The sequence below is a fragment of the Vipera berus genome, assembly GCF_964194415.1.
Source record: "Vipera berus genome assembly, chromosome: 1".
Taxonomy (NCBI): Eukaryota; Metazoa; Chordata; class Lepidosauria; order Squamata; family Viperidae; genus Vipera; species Vipera berus.
In genome coordinates, this window is record NC_138202.1 from 345,578,839 (window position 1) to 345,595,027 (window position 16,189).

The 16,189-nt window shown below is 45.1% G+C and overlaps 1 protein-coding gene across 1 annotated transcript in view; it reads left to right on the plus strand.

The window, feature by feature from the left end:
* The first annotated feature begins 2,027 nt into the window (after positions 1–2,027).
* The window catches only part of LOC308671550 (sphingosine-1-phosphate transporter SPNS2-like), a 156,276-nt gene continuing 142,114 nt past the window's right edge, over positions 2,028–16,189 (plus strand). Inside the window, exon 1 of the mRNA XM_081333797.1 lies at positions 2,028–2,417. Coding sequence (XP_081189923.1) covers positions 2,060–2,417 — 358 coding nt within the window. The 5' untranslated portion in view covers positions 2,028–2,059. The remainder of the gene's footprint in view (positions 2,418–16,189) is intronic.

Here is a 16,189-nt window from a genome sequence, read left to right on the forward strand (position 1 = left end):
CTTCTCCTGCTCATTTTTGGAGTACATCCCTCAATGATTTATAAGACATGGGGACTCAGTTTATACAATACCCTAAGTCAAGACCAAATCAACTGCCCTGTCATTGTGTTTCCTGGACACACTACACATCTACACTAGGTAATGCATGAAAGCGTCAATTTCAAATTATAGTTCCTGCCAACTTGTAATGGAGCCTACTCAATGAGAAATCTGTAAGTAATCTAAGTTAAAATTTCAAACTTGGATAAAGGACCGTTTGTGAAAAAGGCAGTAAGGTGATAAAGGGCAGCATGGCTACAGAGGCTTAATATGTCTTGCCAATACAACCTATGATTTATTGTAAGGTACTTCCATGTACTTCCACGTAGCTAGAAAACCAATATCCAACTTCCTTGCAAACACCAAGACATACCATAATTTGTTTCTTGTTGTCTTATTAGCATATTACGTAAACCTAGCCACTGGCATGTGTGAATTAGTTTATAGCTTAGCATGTTGTCTAATCCCAGACAACTCTAGTTCCTTTAATAAGCTACGATTAAGAAATTATAGCTTAGAACATTGCAATGTGCAATCAAAAATCAAATTTGTTTGAGGACATTGATCACTGAAAGTGTAATGAGTATATTGCAGGATATATAATAGCTTCCGATTCTCCAGCACAGAATTTGATTCTGAATTCTGTCCTGCGCACATATGCCAAAGAACTTGGCTTCTACACATGGAGAGCTAGAGAAATGCTGGAACCTCTGTAGATGCCAGCGCTGCATCCCCCCCCCCAGTCACAAACATGTTTCTTTTACGGAAATCCCACCCAATTCCATACCAATCAAGTTGTCATTTCTGTTAAGTTACTGTGGTGGTTCTGTGATGTGGTTCTATCTTGCCGAAAACTTTTTGGAAACACAAAAGCAGCCCAATTTTATTTTGAGAACACTTTAAGAACAAAAAAAAAGATGCCTGTTGCAATTAAGGTATTACCTTCACATGCTTTTTTTTGCATAGACAATTACCTATGGTAAATTGGCCAATGCACGGTGGCCTATTTATTAGAGGTACTTATACATTGCTTCAGTGTAGCAAATTGATAGTAACCAGCAGTATCAACAACTGACAATACTAAAAAGATACTTATAACTAAAGACCACCCGGTAATTGGAAACAAACAACGAACAAGCTCAAGTTCCCCAAGCTTTGGATGTAGACATTTCCATGGTTAGTTTGGGGGTCATTAGCGTCTCGTGTGAACACAGGTTGGGTAGAAAATCCTTCTGAATTTCAACGGGAGTATTATTTATTATTTTATTATTTAAACTTGTATACCGCCCTATTCCCGTAGGACTCAGGGCGGTTTACAGGGAAAAATTAAAAATACATACAAAGTTAAAATCGATTAAAACTAAAATTAAATTAAGTCCCTGAATTTAAACTAAAACCCCATTAATAAATAATTAAAACCCCTCAGTCTGGGCCAGACAGCTCAAAAAGCCAAGTTTTCAAATCCCTGCGAAATGAGCGAAGGTGTGTGTGGGGGGGGGCAGTCCTAAGCTCCCTGGGAAGATGGTTCCAAAGGGCCGGCGCGCCCACAGAGAATGTAATATTGCCGAATGTAACTCCCTCCCTACTCCCCTTGCCCGTGTATTTACTCAGATAATTCAGGTTTTTGTTTTTTAACGGGGGTAACCCTTTCCAGGCACCTCAACGGAAGGCGGGATGTAGCTCCAACCAACCAACCAACCGACCGACCTGGAAGGGACCTCCGAGCGCGCCTCCAACCCGACCCTTTCGTTCCCCGGGACTCCATCTGGCGCAGGTCCTTCCCACCCACCCGCCCCTTCCAGGCAGCGTGTCCGGAGCCCGACCCGAAGGCGGCGCGCCACCGCCGGGCTCTCGGCGTGCGTCCCCGGGCTGCCTTCGGGAGCGCAGGGGCGGGGCGGGGCGGGCGGCGCAGCCAACCAGGCGGCGCGCGGGGCGGGCGAGTCCGCGGCCGAGGCAGCCAAGATGCGGCGCTGAGCGGCCGGCCGGGGCAGCAGGTGCGTCTCCTTCAGCGCCGCGGCTCATGATGTGCCTGGAGAGCGACGGCTCGTCGGGCAGCGGCCCCCCCGGCTGCGGCGGACGCCTTCGGGTTTCGGCGGCGGCGGCGGCGGCGGCGGCCGGCGACGACGAGGAGGAGGAAGATGACGGCGGCGGCGGCGGCGGCGGCGGAGATCGGGGCTGTTGCGGACGGGGCGGCGAGGTGCAGACTCTCTCCGGCGCGCTTCCCGCGCCCGGCGGAGCCAAGAGCGGCGCGAACGACGAGCGAGGCTGCCAGGCGGCGCCCGCCGCGGCTCCCAGCCTCGGCAGAGCCCGCGTGGCCGCCGCCGCCATCCTCAGCGTGGGCAACGTGCTCAACTACCTGGACAGGTACACCGTGGCAGGTGAGGCCGTCTGCCCGCCTTCGGAGCTCGGAGGCTGCCAAGCGGGGTCCCGGTTTGCTCCTTCCCTGCCCCGCTTTTTCTGTCCCTCGCCCGGTCGCTCTCTCCCGCCCTGCTCCTTTCCTCGCCCTCACGCCGCCTCGCCGTCCGGCTGCCCTCCCCTCCCAAGCCTCGGCTTCCCCTCCCCGTCCCTGCCGGGCAGCTGGTTCCGCGCGTCTCCTCCGCATACCTGCCGGTCTTCCCCTCTCCTCGCCTTTTTGCCCCGCTCCCTTCCCCTTGTCCGCCTGGACTGACTGCCCGGTCGGCAAAACGGCGGCGGGTGTTTTAATCGATCAGGGCTTTCCTTCCTCGCTTTGAACGTTTCCTTTTCCCCTTTCTGCTCTCCGTCCTTCCCCCCCCCCCCCGCTTCGCTTCCCGCCATCCCCGGCTCGGTTTTTCCTCTTCCAGTTTTTTTTTTCCTCTCTCTCTCTCTCTTTTCCTTCCTTTCGTTTCCCCCTCCCTCCTCCCCCACCCCGCTTCTCCTTCTGGCTTTTCTCTCTTGCCCCTCTTTCTCTCGCCCGTTGGTCTTTTGCGCCCTCCTCGCTTCCTTTCTCAGTCTCCCCCAGCGAGCGCTTTGCCCGGCTTCCATCTGCGCTCTCGCTCGCTCGCTCGCTCATCTGGCTGCCGCAGGGATGTTCAGCTTTGCTGCTGTTGCGAAGATGCAACTCTGCCTTGTTCTGGATACAAAGGGAAATCCTGCCGGGCACTTTGGCCCCGGGGAAAGCCCGAATACAAACGATCGGGGTGGGTGGGGGTTCCTTTGACAGAAGGGGACAGGGATTGGCACCTCTGATCCCACTTCTCTTCAAACTGGAGAAATCAAAGAACCGTCAGGCTCCAGGATGATCTGGGTGGGATTTTGCACTGGCAAATGCGTTTCCTTCTTTCGTTGCCACAAAGAGAGAATGAATGAATGAATGAGTGAGTGAGTGAGCGTGTAGGTCTGCGTATTCTACGTTTGCCTGGAGAAAATCGTGTCTGTGCTTTTTAAAAGGGGTTCTTTTCGGATCTGAAAGGTGCCGATTTTAGATAGCCTCGCTCTGTTTCTTTCCTGGTTTACGATGGACGAACTGCATGGATGAATTGCATTGCTTAGGCAAACAACGCTTCCCCCCATTCTCCTCAGCCTGCAAAGGGATATTTGCACCATTGTCTTCCATGCTGTCCCTCCCTTTTAGTTGTCCAATAATTGGCATTTGTACCATAGGGGCAGCCGAGTGATTTTTTTTTTACTGTTTAAAGTACTTCTTTGTGTTTGTCAATTGAAGTGAGTGTGTGTGTGTGTGTGTGTGTGTGTGTGTGTGTGTGTGTGTGTGCGCGCGCGCGCAGGTACATGGGTCTGCTGTTGTTGTGTTGACAGAGAGAATCTAAAGGACTTAACTGAATGCTCCAAGAATGACAAGTAAAGCTGTTGCGAGGGAGATAAGGGTGACTTTGAAAATGGTGTGGTAGGAATTCCTGTGTATTGGCAATATTGCTGTATGCAACCAACATAAGCAGAAGTTATATTTTCCACTTCCCACTGTGGATTTTATTCAGAGAAGAAGAAAAAAGCATCTGTTTTAAGCAGCCTCTTCTTAGCTGTGCACGTGCTGGAATAGTCCACCTATGGAGATTGGGGTTCTTTATTCCCCGAAGGTGTTTCAGAAGAAACAAGTGCACAATTTCCTTGCTTTTTCCTTCTGCACAATGCAGAGGGTTAGACTAGATGGTCTTTGAAACCCCATCCGACTATGCAACGGGACAAGAAAGCATTCCCTTTGAAGTGGAAAAATAGGGGAGGTTCTCGGTTTTGGGGTGTTGCCTCAGGGGAAAAAAAACTATTTTAAAGACATTGCAGAGGAAGACCTGAGTTTTGGTGGCAAAGAATTGGGAGTCTGCTAGCATCTATTCCAAATAATACATTGGATAAGGATAGGACTACCGCAACGTTGTAGGGAGAATCAGAGCTCTGTGCATGTATGCATGAATGAGTTTTCTCTTGAGAACTTGAACACCTTGGAAAATGTGTTCTGTCAAAAGACAGAAGTGCTTAATAGATCAGTTTTAGTGCAGTTAGTAGACTAAATCTATTCCTGAGCGAAGTGTGGACCTTTTTTCTTTGTTCTAGTGGTCAGGGGGAAAAAAAATCTTATTTTCCTGCCTCACAGAAATGTGCAAAGGCGGAGTTAGGAAGAAAAAGCTATGTTTGCCTCTGAATTCCAGTTTCTCACCGAGTCCTTTAGATTTAGAATGACTCTTTATTATTAAAACAAGATAGTCTAGATTTAGGTGTGACAATTTCCCAAAGGCTATTCAGTGGTCATTCATTGTTACAAAGGGATGGGAATCTGGGCTTCCCCATAGTCTGTTGTCAGGCTGGTTGAGGATAGTACGGTGTACATATTTAGAAGACTATAGGTTGAGAAAAATTACATCGAAGTACAGATAGTCTTCAACTTACAACCATTCATTTAGTGACCATTCAAAAGTTACAGCTGCACTGAAAAAAGTGATTTACAACCGTCACAGCATTCCCATGGTCACGTAATCAAAATTTGGTTGCTTGGCAACCAGTGTGTATTTATGATGGTTGGTGTGTGGGGGTCATGTGATCATCATTTGCGACCATCCTAGCTGACTTCTGATAAGCAAAGCCAATGAAGGACACTGGATTTGCTTAATAACTGTTAAGTGTGTGATTTACTTAACCAGTGGAACAACCTGCCTCCAGAGGTGGTGAATGCTCCAACACTGGAAGTTTTTAAGAAGAGACTGGACAGCCATTTGCCTGAAATGGTATAGGGTTTCCTGCCTGAGCAGGGGGTTGGACTAGATGACCTCCAAGGTCCCTTCCAACATCATCATCATCATCATCATCATCATTATTATTATTATTATTATTATTATTATTATTATTATTATTATCTGCAGTAACCCAGCAACTATGGCAAAAAATTAGTAAAATTGGATGCGACTCACTTGAAATCCTCCTTGCTTAACAACCCAAATTCTACTCCCAGTTGTGGATGTAAATTGAGCATAACCTATATATTGTCTCTACTAAGATTTATCTAAAGTTAAAATCTTCTTTCATGCATTGCACTAAGTCGCAGTACTGCAATTGTACTCATGCATTATCTTACACTGCCATAGCCATAACTTCCAAATCACAATAGCTGGATTCATACACACTATACCAACTCCAGATAAAATATGCCAGAAGTTAGCGCCAATACTAAATCTACATACTGAACATCTGGGATTGGGAACAGGTAGGCAATTCCTAGACCAGTGACCCCCACCTGGCACCCCCACCTGGCATCCTAGAGGACTGCAATTCCCAGAATCCCTAGTCAAAGTCCCAATAGGCTTAGAAAGTGGCAGGGTAGAGAAGGATGTCATATACAGTACTGATTGATTTGCCATCAGTTTGCAAGATATAGGGTGGGTAATGCTTGCTGTCTCACTCAAGGGGGCATAGACACAGCAGAGGCTTGCTATGGCATTGAAAAGATCCTCCAGTTCTGAAAATGGTATCAGTGTTTAGCAAATGTAAAACCCTATTTAAGATCTATATGGAGAAAGGATGTCAGTCAGTGTGAAGTGTCATTGATATGATGATGACAGCCAGTTTTACATCTCTATCCTGAGCCAAATGGAGGTGCCACAGAAGTTCTGGCGCCAAGAGGTGTTCAGGATCTGTACTAGAAGAACCAGGCTCAGACTCAACCCAGACAAGGCAGGCAGCTTGAGAGCAGGCATGCAGTCCTCTGGATTCACAGTTTTTGTTAGACGTGCAGTGGAAGCCGTGTCCCAGAGGACATTGGATCACTCCTTTCTAGCACTGATGATGGTACCTAGTTGGGTAATGAAATGTCTATGAGGAAACAAGCAGAGAGCACCAAGGACCCCGTGGACCAGCTGTGTCTGGTGTGTCAGTTGTTGCCTTACTTGGAACAGGTTGGTCTGAGAATAGTTACTCATGTCCTAATCATTCCTTGTTGTCTGTTGTCGTTTCATGAAAACCACCTCAGTTGAGACAAGAAAACAGAGGGCTGCGTGCTTATTGGTCCATCCCATTACTACTATATTACACCACCACTCCAGAAGCTGCGTATGGTTATGGCCTATAAAATCCTATATCACTCTAGATCTTGATGTCTAAGAAATCAGCTTTCCTAAATAAAACCTTTCTACCCATGTGGGTGACCAGAGAAGACCCGCTGAAAGTCCCTCCTGTTGTGGGGTGCAGTGGGAGGGAGATAAGTGGAGGCTCTTCTCCTGTGAGTATCCAGCCCCTCCTCCTCCAGTATTGGTGGCCCCCACCTTTAGAACATTTCCAAAAAGACTTTTGAGTCTGATTTCTAGGGTAATCAGCACCAGTGTGCTTTTATTATTGCTCGTTGCGTTATTTTTACAGTCATTATTAATTACTATTGCCCTGCATTGTGGTTCTGCTGCAGCACAGTATTAAATCCATCTAGATCTGGATTTCTCTATTCTTGGCCACTTTAGGATGTGTGGACTTCAACTCCCAGAATTCCCCAGCCAGCATTTTGCCATCTTAAAGTAGCTGAGCAACCGTGATCTAGATCTGGGGTCTTCAAACCCGGCCCTTTTATGACTCATGGCATGCTGGCTGAGGAATTCTGGGAGTTGAAGTCCATGAGCCATAAAAGGGCCGGGTTTGAAGACCCCTGATCTAGATTAAAATGAACAATAACTCCTATGAAGATCAAACCTTGATCTAGATTGAAGTGATTGATAACTCCTATGAATAAATAGGGAAGGGCTGATTCCTTTTTGACCTGGCTGTAGATTTCCCAGGTAGCAAAAAGGCAACTGCTGGAGTAAGTAGGATTTGTGTTTATCTGAAAGGTTATCACGATACCAAAATCCCTTGTGCTAATTCAACCGTATACATATCCAACAAAGCTTCCTATTGTTATGTGTGTGTGCTTAAGAGAAATAAAAGTTTTTAAACGCCGCACATAGGAATGAAAGGAGGACAATGTGTGTGTGTGTTTAATTTTTATTCTTATCTTTGGGAGAAATCTGCTTATGTATTAGAAAAATCACATTCTTGAGAAAGGGGGGAGCCAGGAGCTGGTTAAGATGGCAATTGTGGGGAAAAGATGGTGACCAGGAAACACCTGTGTAAACAGATTTTGGCCAATATCAGGCAGTTTCTTGGAAAGTGACCTTTCTTTAATTGTCACGTTGTAAAAGCATTCTCCTCTTTAACTCAGCTGTTGATTTTTTTTTTCCAGAGGGAAGGATACTCCATTGAGGTTACTGACTTCATACACCAGACTAAGGCATGTTGTGTTTGTTTGGTTTTGGCTTTCTATGATTTTCGAACAAGCCAAGGGAGGCTTATTCAGGAAATCACGGTTAAGTAGCCTGCTTTAACAAAACTTGGGAGCTTAGCAATAAAATTAGTAGTTGTGCTCACACAATAGATTTCGCTCAATAAAGTTCTACATGAGCTTAGGAGGACCAGGCATAAGTATGAAACCAGTCTCCCCTCCCCTCACTGTGGACCAGGAGTGTTTACATTGCAAGGGGGATGGGTGTCGGTGAATCTCTTGTGGCCGAACAGGCTGGGAAAGGTGTGTGATTGGCACAGGCATATGCGCTCAGCCCAGGGTAAGCCTAGAGTTAGGATGAATCAGGCCAAGGTATGCACCCTCAGCTCTCTTGAGTGTATTATAAGGAGTTTTGATAAACTAAAAACCTGACAGAATATGGGCTGCCCGTGTTTTGTGACCTGGAAGGTTGTGTGCACCCAGTCCATTCTTCAGCTCAGTGTATGGTGCAGGCTCAGCAAAGGGCTAAATTCAGTCACTTGCTTAAGTGTGTTGTGCAAATGCAATTACAAATGGTTGACAACCTATAACCATTCATTTAGTGACCATTTCAACCTACGACGGAACTGAAAAAAAGTGACTTATGACCGTTTTTCACACTTAGGACCCCATGGTCACATAATCGAAATTCGGACACTTAGCAACTGCCTCAAGGTTATGACGGTTTCCGTGTCCCGGGGTCACGTGATCCCCTTTTGCGACCTTCCGACAAGCAAAGTCAATGGGGAAGCCAGATTCACCTAACAACAACGGTACTAGCTTAATAACTGCGGCAATTCACTTAACAGTTGTGGCAAGAAAGGTTGTAAAATGGGACAAAATTCACTTAACAAATGTCTCATTCAGCAACAGAAATGTTGGGCTCAGGTGTGGTCGTAAGTCGAGGACTATCTGTAGTTAATTCAGAATCTACAACAGAGAAAAGAGCTCAAGCAGCTTTTCCAGTTAACACTTCCCTCCCTCTCTGATTTCTGCATTGAAGGAGGGCTCATCCTCTTCAAAGGGGATCGGTTCTCCAGTTGAGTAGCTTCTTTGCATTGCAACCTGTCTCCTAATATTTATCTCTAATGGTTTCTCCGCAGTTTCCACCTGCTGATTCTAGTTTTGCCATCTGGAGAAAGCAATAAGGCTGCTCCAGGTTTGTTTGTTGTTGTTGTTGTTTTTTTTTTGCAATGGTCCTCTGTCCATTCTCTGCTCGATTTTTTCATCAGGCAACTTTAAGATGTATGCATTTCACCTGTCAGAATTCCCCAGCCAGCATGGCTGTCAGGGGAACTCTGGAAATCCACACGTCTTAAAAGTTGCCAAATGTGAGAAACGCTGGTTTAAATGCATCCTTTTTTTTCAGCTACTGTGCTGCTCATTGGATTTACTGCAGCTGTTGGTGTATTCCCTAGTTTGGCACTCAGACCTTGGGGCTTCCCTTAATCCCCGGTGTGTGTAACCAAACAATGAGGGCTAGAATCTTAAAAGTTAATGAGGCATGTGACAGAGTCACCAAGGTAATTGAAGTATAATGGGTGTGCATATCCTGTGTGCTCACGTTGCAAATGGAAATGCAGCAGCCCAAGGTAATGAAAAAAATTAGCCTGGTTTAATTGCTGAGGCTGTATCAAAGGGTGCCCCCACCCCAACCCACATCCCGGCTCCCTGTAATTTGGAATCAGTGATTCAGTAGTTTGGTGAAGCAACTGGCAGCTCCAGACGAGTGTCAGCAGTGAGTGTGTGTGTGTGTTTGTGTGTGTGCGCGTGTGCACGTGCGCACGCGTGTGTGTCTCTGCTTGATTGAGTGAGTGTGGATGAATCAGGTCACCAGGTGAAAAATCTGGTTTGTATCTCAGGACAGGTGGCAATTAGCACACGTGGCTCTCGGCGGCTCTCGAAAGCTTTCAAAGCATCTTTTACTCATGAATAATGCAGGTGGTGGGGAAAGTGGGCAGAGGCCCCTCTGCGGAGGAGGAAAGGGAGCCAGAGGTTAGCACATCTGCAAGGCCACTAATCCAGCATGTGTCAGAGCTGAGGCGTGGTTTCTGCCTTGGTCCCCGGCTCTCTCTCGCTCTCTCGCTTGGCCTGAGAATAAGTCACTGACTGAACTGGCTGGGTGAGATGACCTGGTATCTATGGACTCATTTCCTGATACCTGGGAGTAAATATTTTGAACTTTGGGTTCCCGTGGGAACTTCAGACTTTAAAATTGCCCCTGAGTTTGTTCTACCAATGTAGTAGAAAGGGCGGGGGGGGGGTTGTTTTTCCTCCCTTCTTTTTAACTTAACAAAATAAAGAAAACCATTTACTAAGGGATACTTATTTAGTCCCCTTCTGGTAAAATGGATGGCAAATAAATTATATACAAAGACACAGATGCAGACACACAAACACACACACACACAGAGAGAGAGAGGAAGAGAGAGAGAGAGACCCCATCTCTGGGTTAATTAGCTGCTACATGTTTTTATTTTTGTTTTATATTACATACTTAATTAAAAGATGCTTGCTCCTGGGGAGGAAAGGCATGGCAAATCTAGACAGTACACTAAAAAGCAGAGGCATCACCCTGCCAACAAAAGTGCGTATAGTCAAGGCTATGGTCTTCCCAGCTGCAATGTATGGCAGTGAAAGCTGGACCATAAGAAAGGCTGAGCGCCAAAGAATTGAGGCCTTTGAACTCTGGTGCTGGAGAAGACTCCTGCGAGTCCCTTGGACTGCAAGGTGATCAAACCGGTCAGTCCTAGAGAAGATCAACCCTGACTGCTCTTTAGAAGGCCAGATCCTGAAGTTGAAACTCAAATACTTTGGCCACCTAATGAGAAGGAAGGACTCACTGGAGAAGAGCCTAATGCTGGGAAAGATGGAGGGCAAGAGAAGAAGGGGACGACAGAGAATGAGGTGGCTGGTTGGAGTCACTGAAGCAGTAGGCGTGAGCTTAAATGGACTCCAGAAGATGGTAGAGGACAGGAAGGCCTGGAGGAACGTAGTCCATGGGGTCGCGATGGGACTTGGACACGACTTCGCAACTAACAACACAATTACATACTTTATGTTTTTATTTGTTTTATTTGTTTTACTGTAAACCTGGAGTAACCTAAAAGTGAGGTGATACTTGATGAGAGAGAGAGAGAGAGAGAGAGAGAGAGAGAGAGAGAGAGAGAGAGAGAGATCCCATCTCCATAGCTGCTGTGTGTTTTATTTTTGTTTTATATTACATACTTTTTGATTTTATTTGTTTTATTGCAAACTTGGAGTCACCTAAAAGTGAGATGATACTTGACTATATAAATAAAAAAATTCTGGGAATTGAAATCTTAAAGTTGCCAACTTTGAGAAATACTGGGCTGAATGCAACCAATTCTTTCAGCTACCGCAGCACTCATTGAATGTAGCTCTGGCATATTTTCTAGTTTGGTGCTCAAACCTTGGGGCTTCACTTAATCTCAGGGATGGCACAGTGTGTAACGAAAAAAATGAGGGCTAGAACCGTCATGTGGCATGTGGCCGAGTCACCAAGGTAATTGAAATGTTCAGTAATGGGTATACGTTTCCTGTATGGCTCACATCGCAAAAAGAAATGCAGCTACCCAAGGTAATGAAAAAATAGCCAGGTTTAATTACTGAGATTGTAGTGTGTGTGTGTGTGTGTGTGTGTGTGTGTGTGTGTGTGTGTGTACATACATATACACATACAGACATAGATGCATGCATATATATATAAACATACACAAGTAAGGAGAGATATAAAACGTTAATCATAGTTGCCATTTCTGTCTAAAATTAGGATCATGGTTGAAAAAAGTAGTTTTCTTTTAGTCACTAAAAGAATGTTTCCTTGGGTTTTCTTGTCAATATTACTATTGTCAATAAAATGTTACAATATTTTAACATTGTAAGCTGCCCAGAGTTACTTTGTGGTAAGATGGGTAGCCAATAAATTTGATCAATAAGTAAATTAGGTAGGTAAATAAGTAAGTCAGTAAATACAAACATGCATTCTCGGTGGGTGCGCCAACCCTCTGGAACTGCTTGCCAGCCGAAATCCGGATGGCCCCCGACCTTCGCACCTTCCGGCGTGACTTAAAAACGTATCTATTCCAGCAAGCCGGCCTGGCCTGATAGATTTGGGGTTTATTTGTTTTATTATTGCTTTATTGTATACTTGCCTTGCTCTGTACACCGCCCTGAGTCCTCCAGGAGAAGGGCGGTATATAAAACAAATAAAATAAATAAATAAATAAATAAATAAATAAATAAATAAATAAATAAATAAATAAATACATGCATAAAATGGCTTGTCAGTCTCTTCTTCCCCATTTTTTCCCAGTTCCCAGTGTTTGACCTTGTTTAGATTTTACTTTTTAACCTGAATTTCAACAAGCCTTGACTGAACCACAATAGAATAATCACATCATAATCTGTATTCCCCTGGATTATATATGTGCGGCCTGCATCCATTTCTGGAATGAAATTACACATATATGCAGAGCTGCAGCGACGGGAACATGGGTCACCTGAAAATGGTCAACAACACCTGACCTGTCTGTCTTCACCACTAGGAAGGGAAGCCCAGAGGATATGAGCCTAGGCATTGTCATCCTGACTAGGAAAGGACTCTGGTGACAGAATAGCCGAGAAATTTGCCAAGCCGCATTCCACAGGTAACTACTGGCGCTATGTGTACTTCCCTCCTTGCAACTAATACTTCCGGGGAGATGTCACAGTGCTCTTTGGCACCTCCGGAATGCTGCTTGGCGAGGCATCAGTGCCTCTGACTCATTCTTCGTACCTCTTTTGCAGTATATCTGTATATTCTTCTGGCTTCCAGGTTTTCATTTCCCAAATTCTGGGTTTACAATCCTCTCTCTGTGTTAACTGTTCCTATGCAGAAGTCACACCCTTTCTTGTGTACAACTCGGGAACCTGGGGAACACTTAGTTATCTTCTCAGAGGGCTTGTTGGCTTGCTGGTTTGCTCCAGTCTACGTGAGGTCCTGATCCATTGCTCAGTCTCCCTCCTTTGCAAATGCCAAAAGGGTTTTCATTCTTGTGAAGCCAAAAACCTCTCATGGTTGAAACAGAGCTGAGCTGCAGAGCGCCTTGAGGAAAACTTCCTCTGATTTTTGGGCCAAGAAATGAAGTGGCTGGTTTTATTTCTCCAGCAGCAACAAGAATTTCCTGGAGGAATTTGTTTTTAGTTGTAAGGCCCCCTGAGTCATTTGGGAGGCAGCCTATGAATAAATTACATTAAATTAATAAATTTCTAGAGGGCAGGAATCTTCCGTGATGGGAAAAATAAAGGCAGGATTGAAAAAGTCCTATTGGAAGCGAATGGAAGCCTGGGAATAAAATATACAACGTTCACATTCTGCCCTTGGCTATCTTATAATTAAATAAGTGCACACTCCCCCAAATTCTCTTTTCCTCTGAAACAATTTGTAAAGCAAATTCTCTTTAATTAAACTGAAGGAGAATGGTAGGAAAAACTGCTGGATTTCTCTCTGCTTGATGCTACCTTGAAGTGTGTAGTCATAAGATGACAAGTGTTGACTTTTGAGATCTACCTTCAAAGCTAGGTTCACACAACATTTTAGACTAGGTGACAATAGGGCTGAGTCATTTGAGTTCATTGTGGTGTGAGAACCCAGTCTTTGGTATGTTTAATGAGCAAGGTTTTTATACTGAACCACAGTGTTGTTTATGTTATGCAATCACAGCAACTATATTCTTATTAAATCTGAATTTAGGGATGAATCTGTGGTGCAAAGACATTCCTACTATTTCTGAAGGGAGCCAATTAGTAGTTGTCTGAATCAGCAACGCAGAGTGCATTTCAACAAGGCATTTCCAAAAAGAAATATGAGTGATAAAATAGGATCAGACACCAGAATATGAAACCATCTCCATCAAATATGGATTGTTGGACACATCGATTGTGTCCCAGTGGTTGGGTTTCTCATCATTGTTTATAATTAAATAAACCACCATTGTCTGGCTTTGTACAACATACAAAACCATGATCCATGGTTTACAAAGAACTGTGGACGTTTAGCTATAAACCACAGCTTGGTGTTATGCATCAATCTCAGCAATACATTCAGATAGCTAGTTATATGAGCTGTGATGAATCCAACTGAATTTCCTAAACGTTGCACTAGCTTGTTCTTGTTGCCTGCTGCAGAGGCCTCAAAGTGAAATTCTACTTTTCTCAGTGTTAGCAAATCCTGTGTACAGGTAGTCCTTGACTTACAATACAGGTAATCCCCAAGTTACGAGCATTCACTTAACGCTTGTTCAAAGTTATGTGATAAGCGCCCCCTAGTGCTTAAGAGCAAGTCCCGAAGTTACGAATATTGCTGCACCACAGCAGTTGTTCACCCTTACAAGCGACCGCAGTGGCTCTGCAACATTCACCCTGGTTATTCCCCCCCCCCCACACTGGGCCTCCCTAGGCACCAGGCCTTCAATACTCACCCTATGAAGATCGAGATCCTTCACTTTCTTGGCTGCTCCAGGCCTTTGGTGCGTTCGCAGAGAATGGAGGCCTAAAGTAACACAAGATCTAGCAAGATCAGTGGGGCGAAATCTCACGCTACTGATCTCACATGATCTCATGGTACTTTAGGCCTCTGTTTTCTGCAACAGAGAATGGAACTGAAGCCGGGGGATGCTTCTGCGGCCCTCCAGCGGGCCGATCTGGGCACCGGAGGCCTTTCCTGGGTGCCGGAGGACCGCAGAAGCATCCCCTGGCCTCAGATCCGGGCAGCAGCGGCCTGGAGAAGGCGTCTGTGTGCCTGGATCAGGCCACCGGAGGGCCACGGAAACATCCCCGGCCTCAGATCTGGGTGGCAGCAGCCTGGAGAAGGTGTCCGGCACCCGTATCGGGCCGCCGGAGGACCGCAGATCTGGGGGGCAGCAGAAATCGCGGCAGAGAGGAGACAGATCTTTTCAAGGTGAGTATGGTTGGGAAGGTCTTGGGGGCCTGTTTCATCACTAGGCCCTCCATGGCCTTCCCCAACCTGAGATATCTCATGTTTGCTTAACGAGCCGCATGTGTCTTGACAAGCAAGGGATTGATCTCGTTCGAGGTACAAGATTCACTCACATGAGTTTTAGAGTTACGAATGGAATGGGCAGGCTCCGTTACACTCGTAACTCGAGGACCACCTGTAGTTCATTTAATGACCACTCAAAAGTTACAACAGCACTGAAAAAAGTGACTTTTGACCGTTTTTTGCACTTGAGGCCATTGCAGCATCCCCATGATCACGTGATCAAAATTCGAATGCTTCACAACTGACTCATGGTTGCATTGTACTGTGATCCCTTTTTGCAACCTTCTGATAAGCAAAGTCAATGGGGAATTCACTTAAGAAATGTTGCACTGAACAACAGAAATGTTGGGCTCAATTGTGGTCATAAGTCGAGAACTATCTGTACCAGTGTCAGTCATAAAAGTATTGAGCTGTAGTCACCATGAAAACAGTGCTGTAATTGACATTCATTCATTCATTCATTCATTCATTCATTCATTTATATCCCATTAAGATTCACTTAACAACCGGGTCCCTAATTTAACGACTGCAGCGATCCACTTAACAACTGTGGCGAGAAAGATTGTAAAATGGGGCAAAACTCACTTAACAAATGTCTCGCTTAGCAACAGAACTTTTGGGCTCAATTGTGGTCGTACGTCGAGGACTATCTGTACTACAGCCAGAATGGGGGCATTGTGAAACTAGAGGGGAGAAATCCCGAAGTTAGCAAGAATTTTAAGGGAGCCTCAAGGCAACTGATCATTTTGGAGGGGTAAATGAAAAAATAAGGCTGTAGCAGGTATGGGGAAAGAATGAGGTGGAATCTGCTGGAAGAGGACACGTATCCCTTAAAAAAAGAGCTGTAAGGATTTGTCTAAGCATGGTTGGGTTTATGTCATGGATTTTACATAACCTTATTTAGGTGGACTTCAAAACTTCAGCAGAAAACAGACTCCTGAGATATATATTTTTCCCTGAGTTAATAGAAAAATTGCCAATTTTACTGTTTATTCAAGGCAGACAGTGTTCTTTCTCCATTTGGAAATCTGGCATATTACTATATTTGCTTCTCCAGCCTGATTTGAAATATTTCGGCTTTTAAAAAGCCTTTGTTTTAAAGGGTTATTAAGAAAAACAGACTATATCTATAATTAAGATCAAAGCTGTGTTGCTAAATGTGAGCAGATTCTGCTGATGGATCCCTGTATCTGCTGTAAATTCATGCAGGAGTTTTGCTAAATCAGCCTATGGGGCAACACTGTCTCCCAAGCTGAGTTTCCCTTTTTGATTGAGGCAAGCCTCATAGGCAAAGCTGCATTCCCTCAACCCTATAATAATTCTTGATTTATTTATCTGGTACC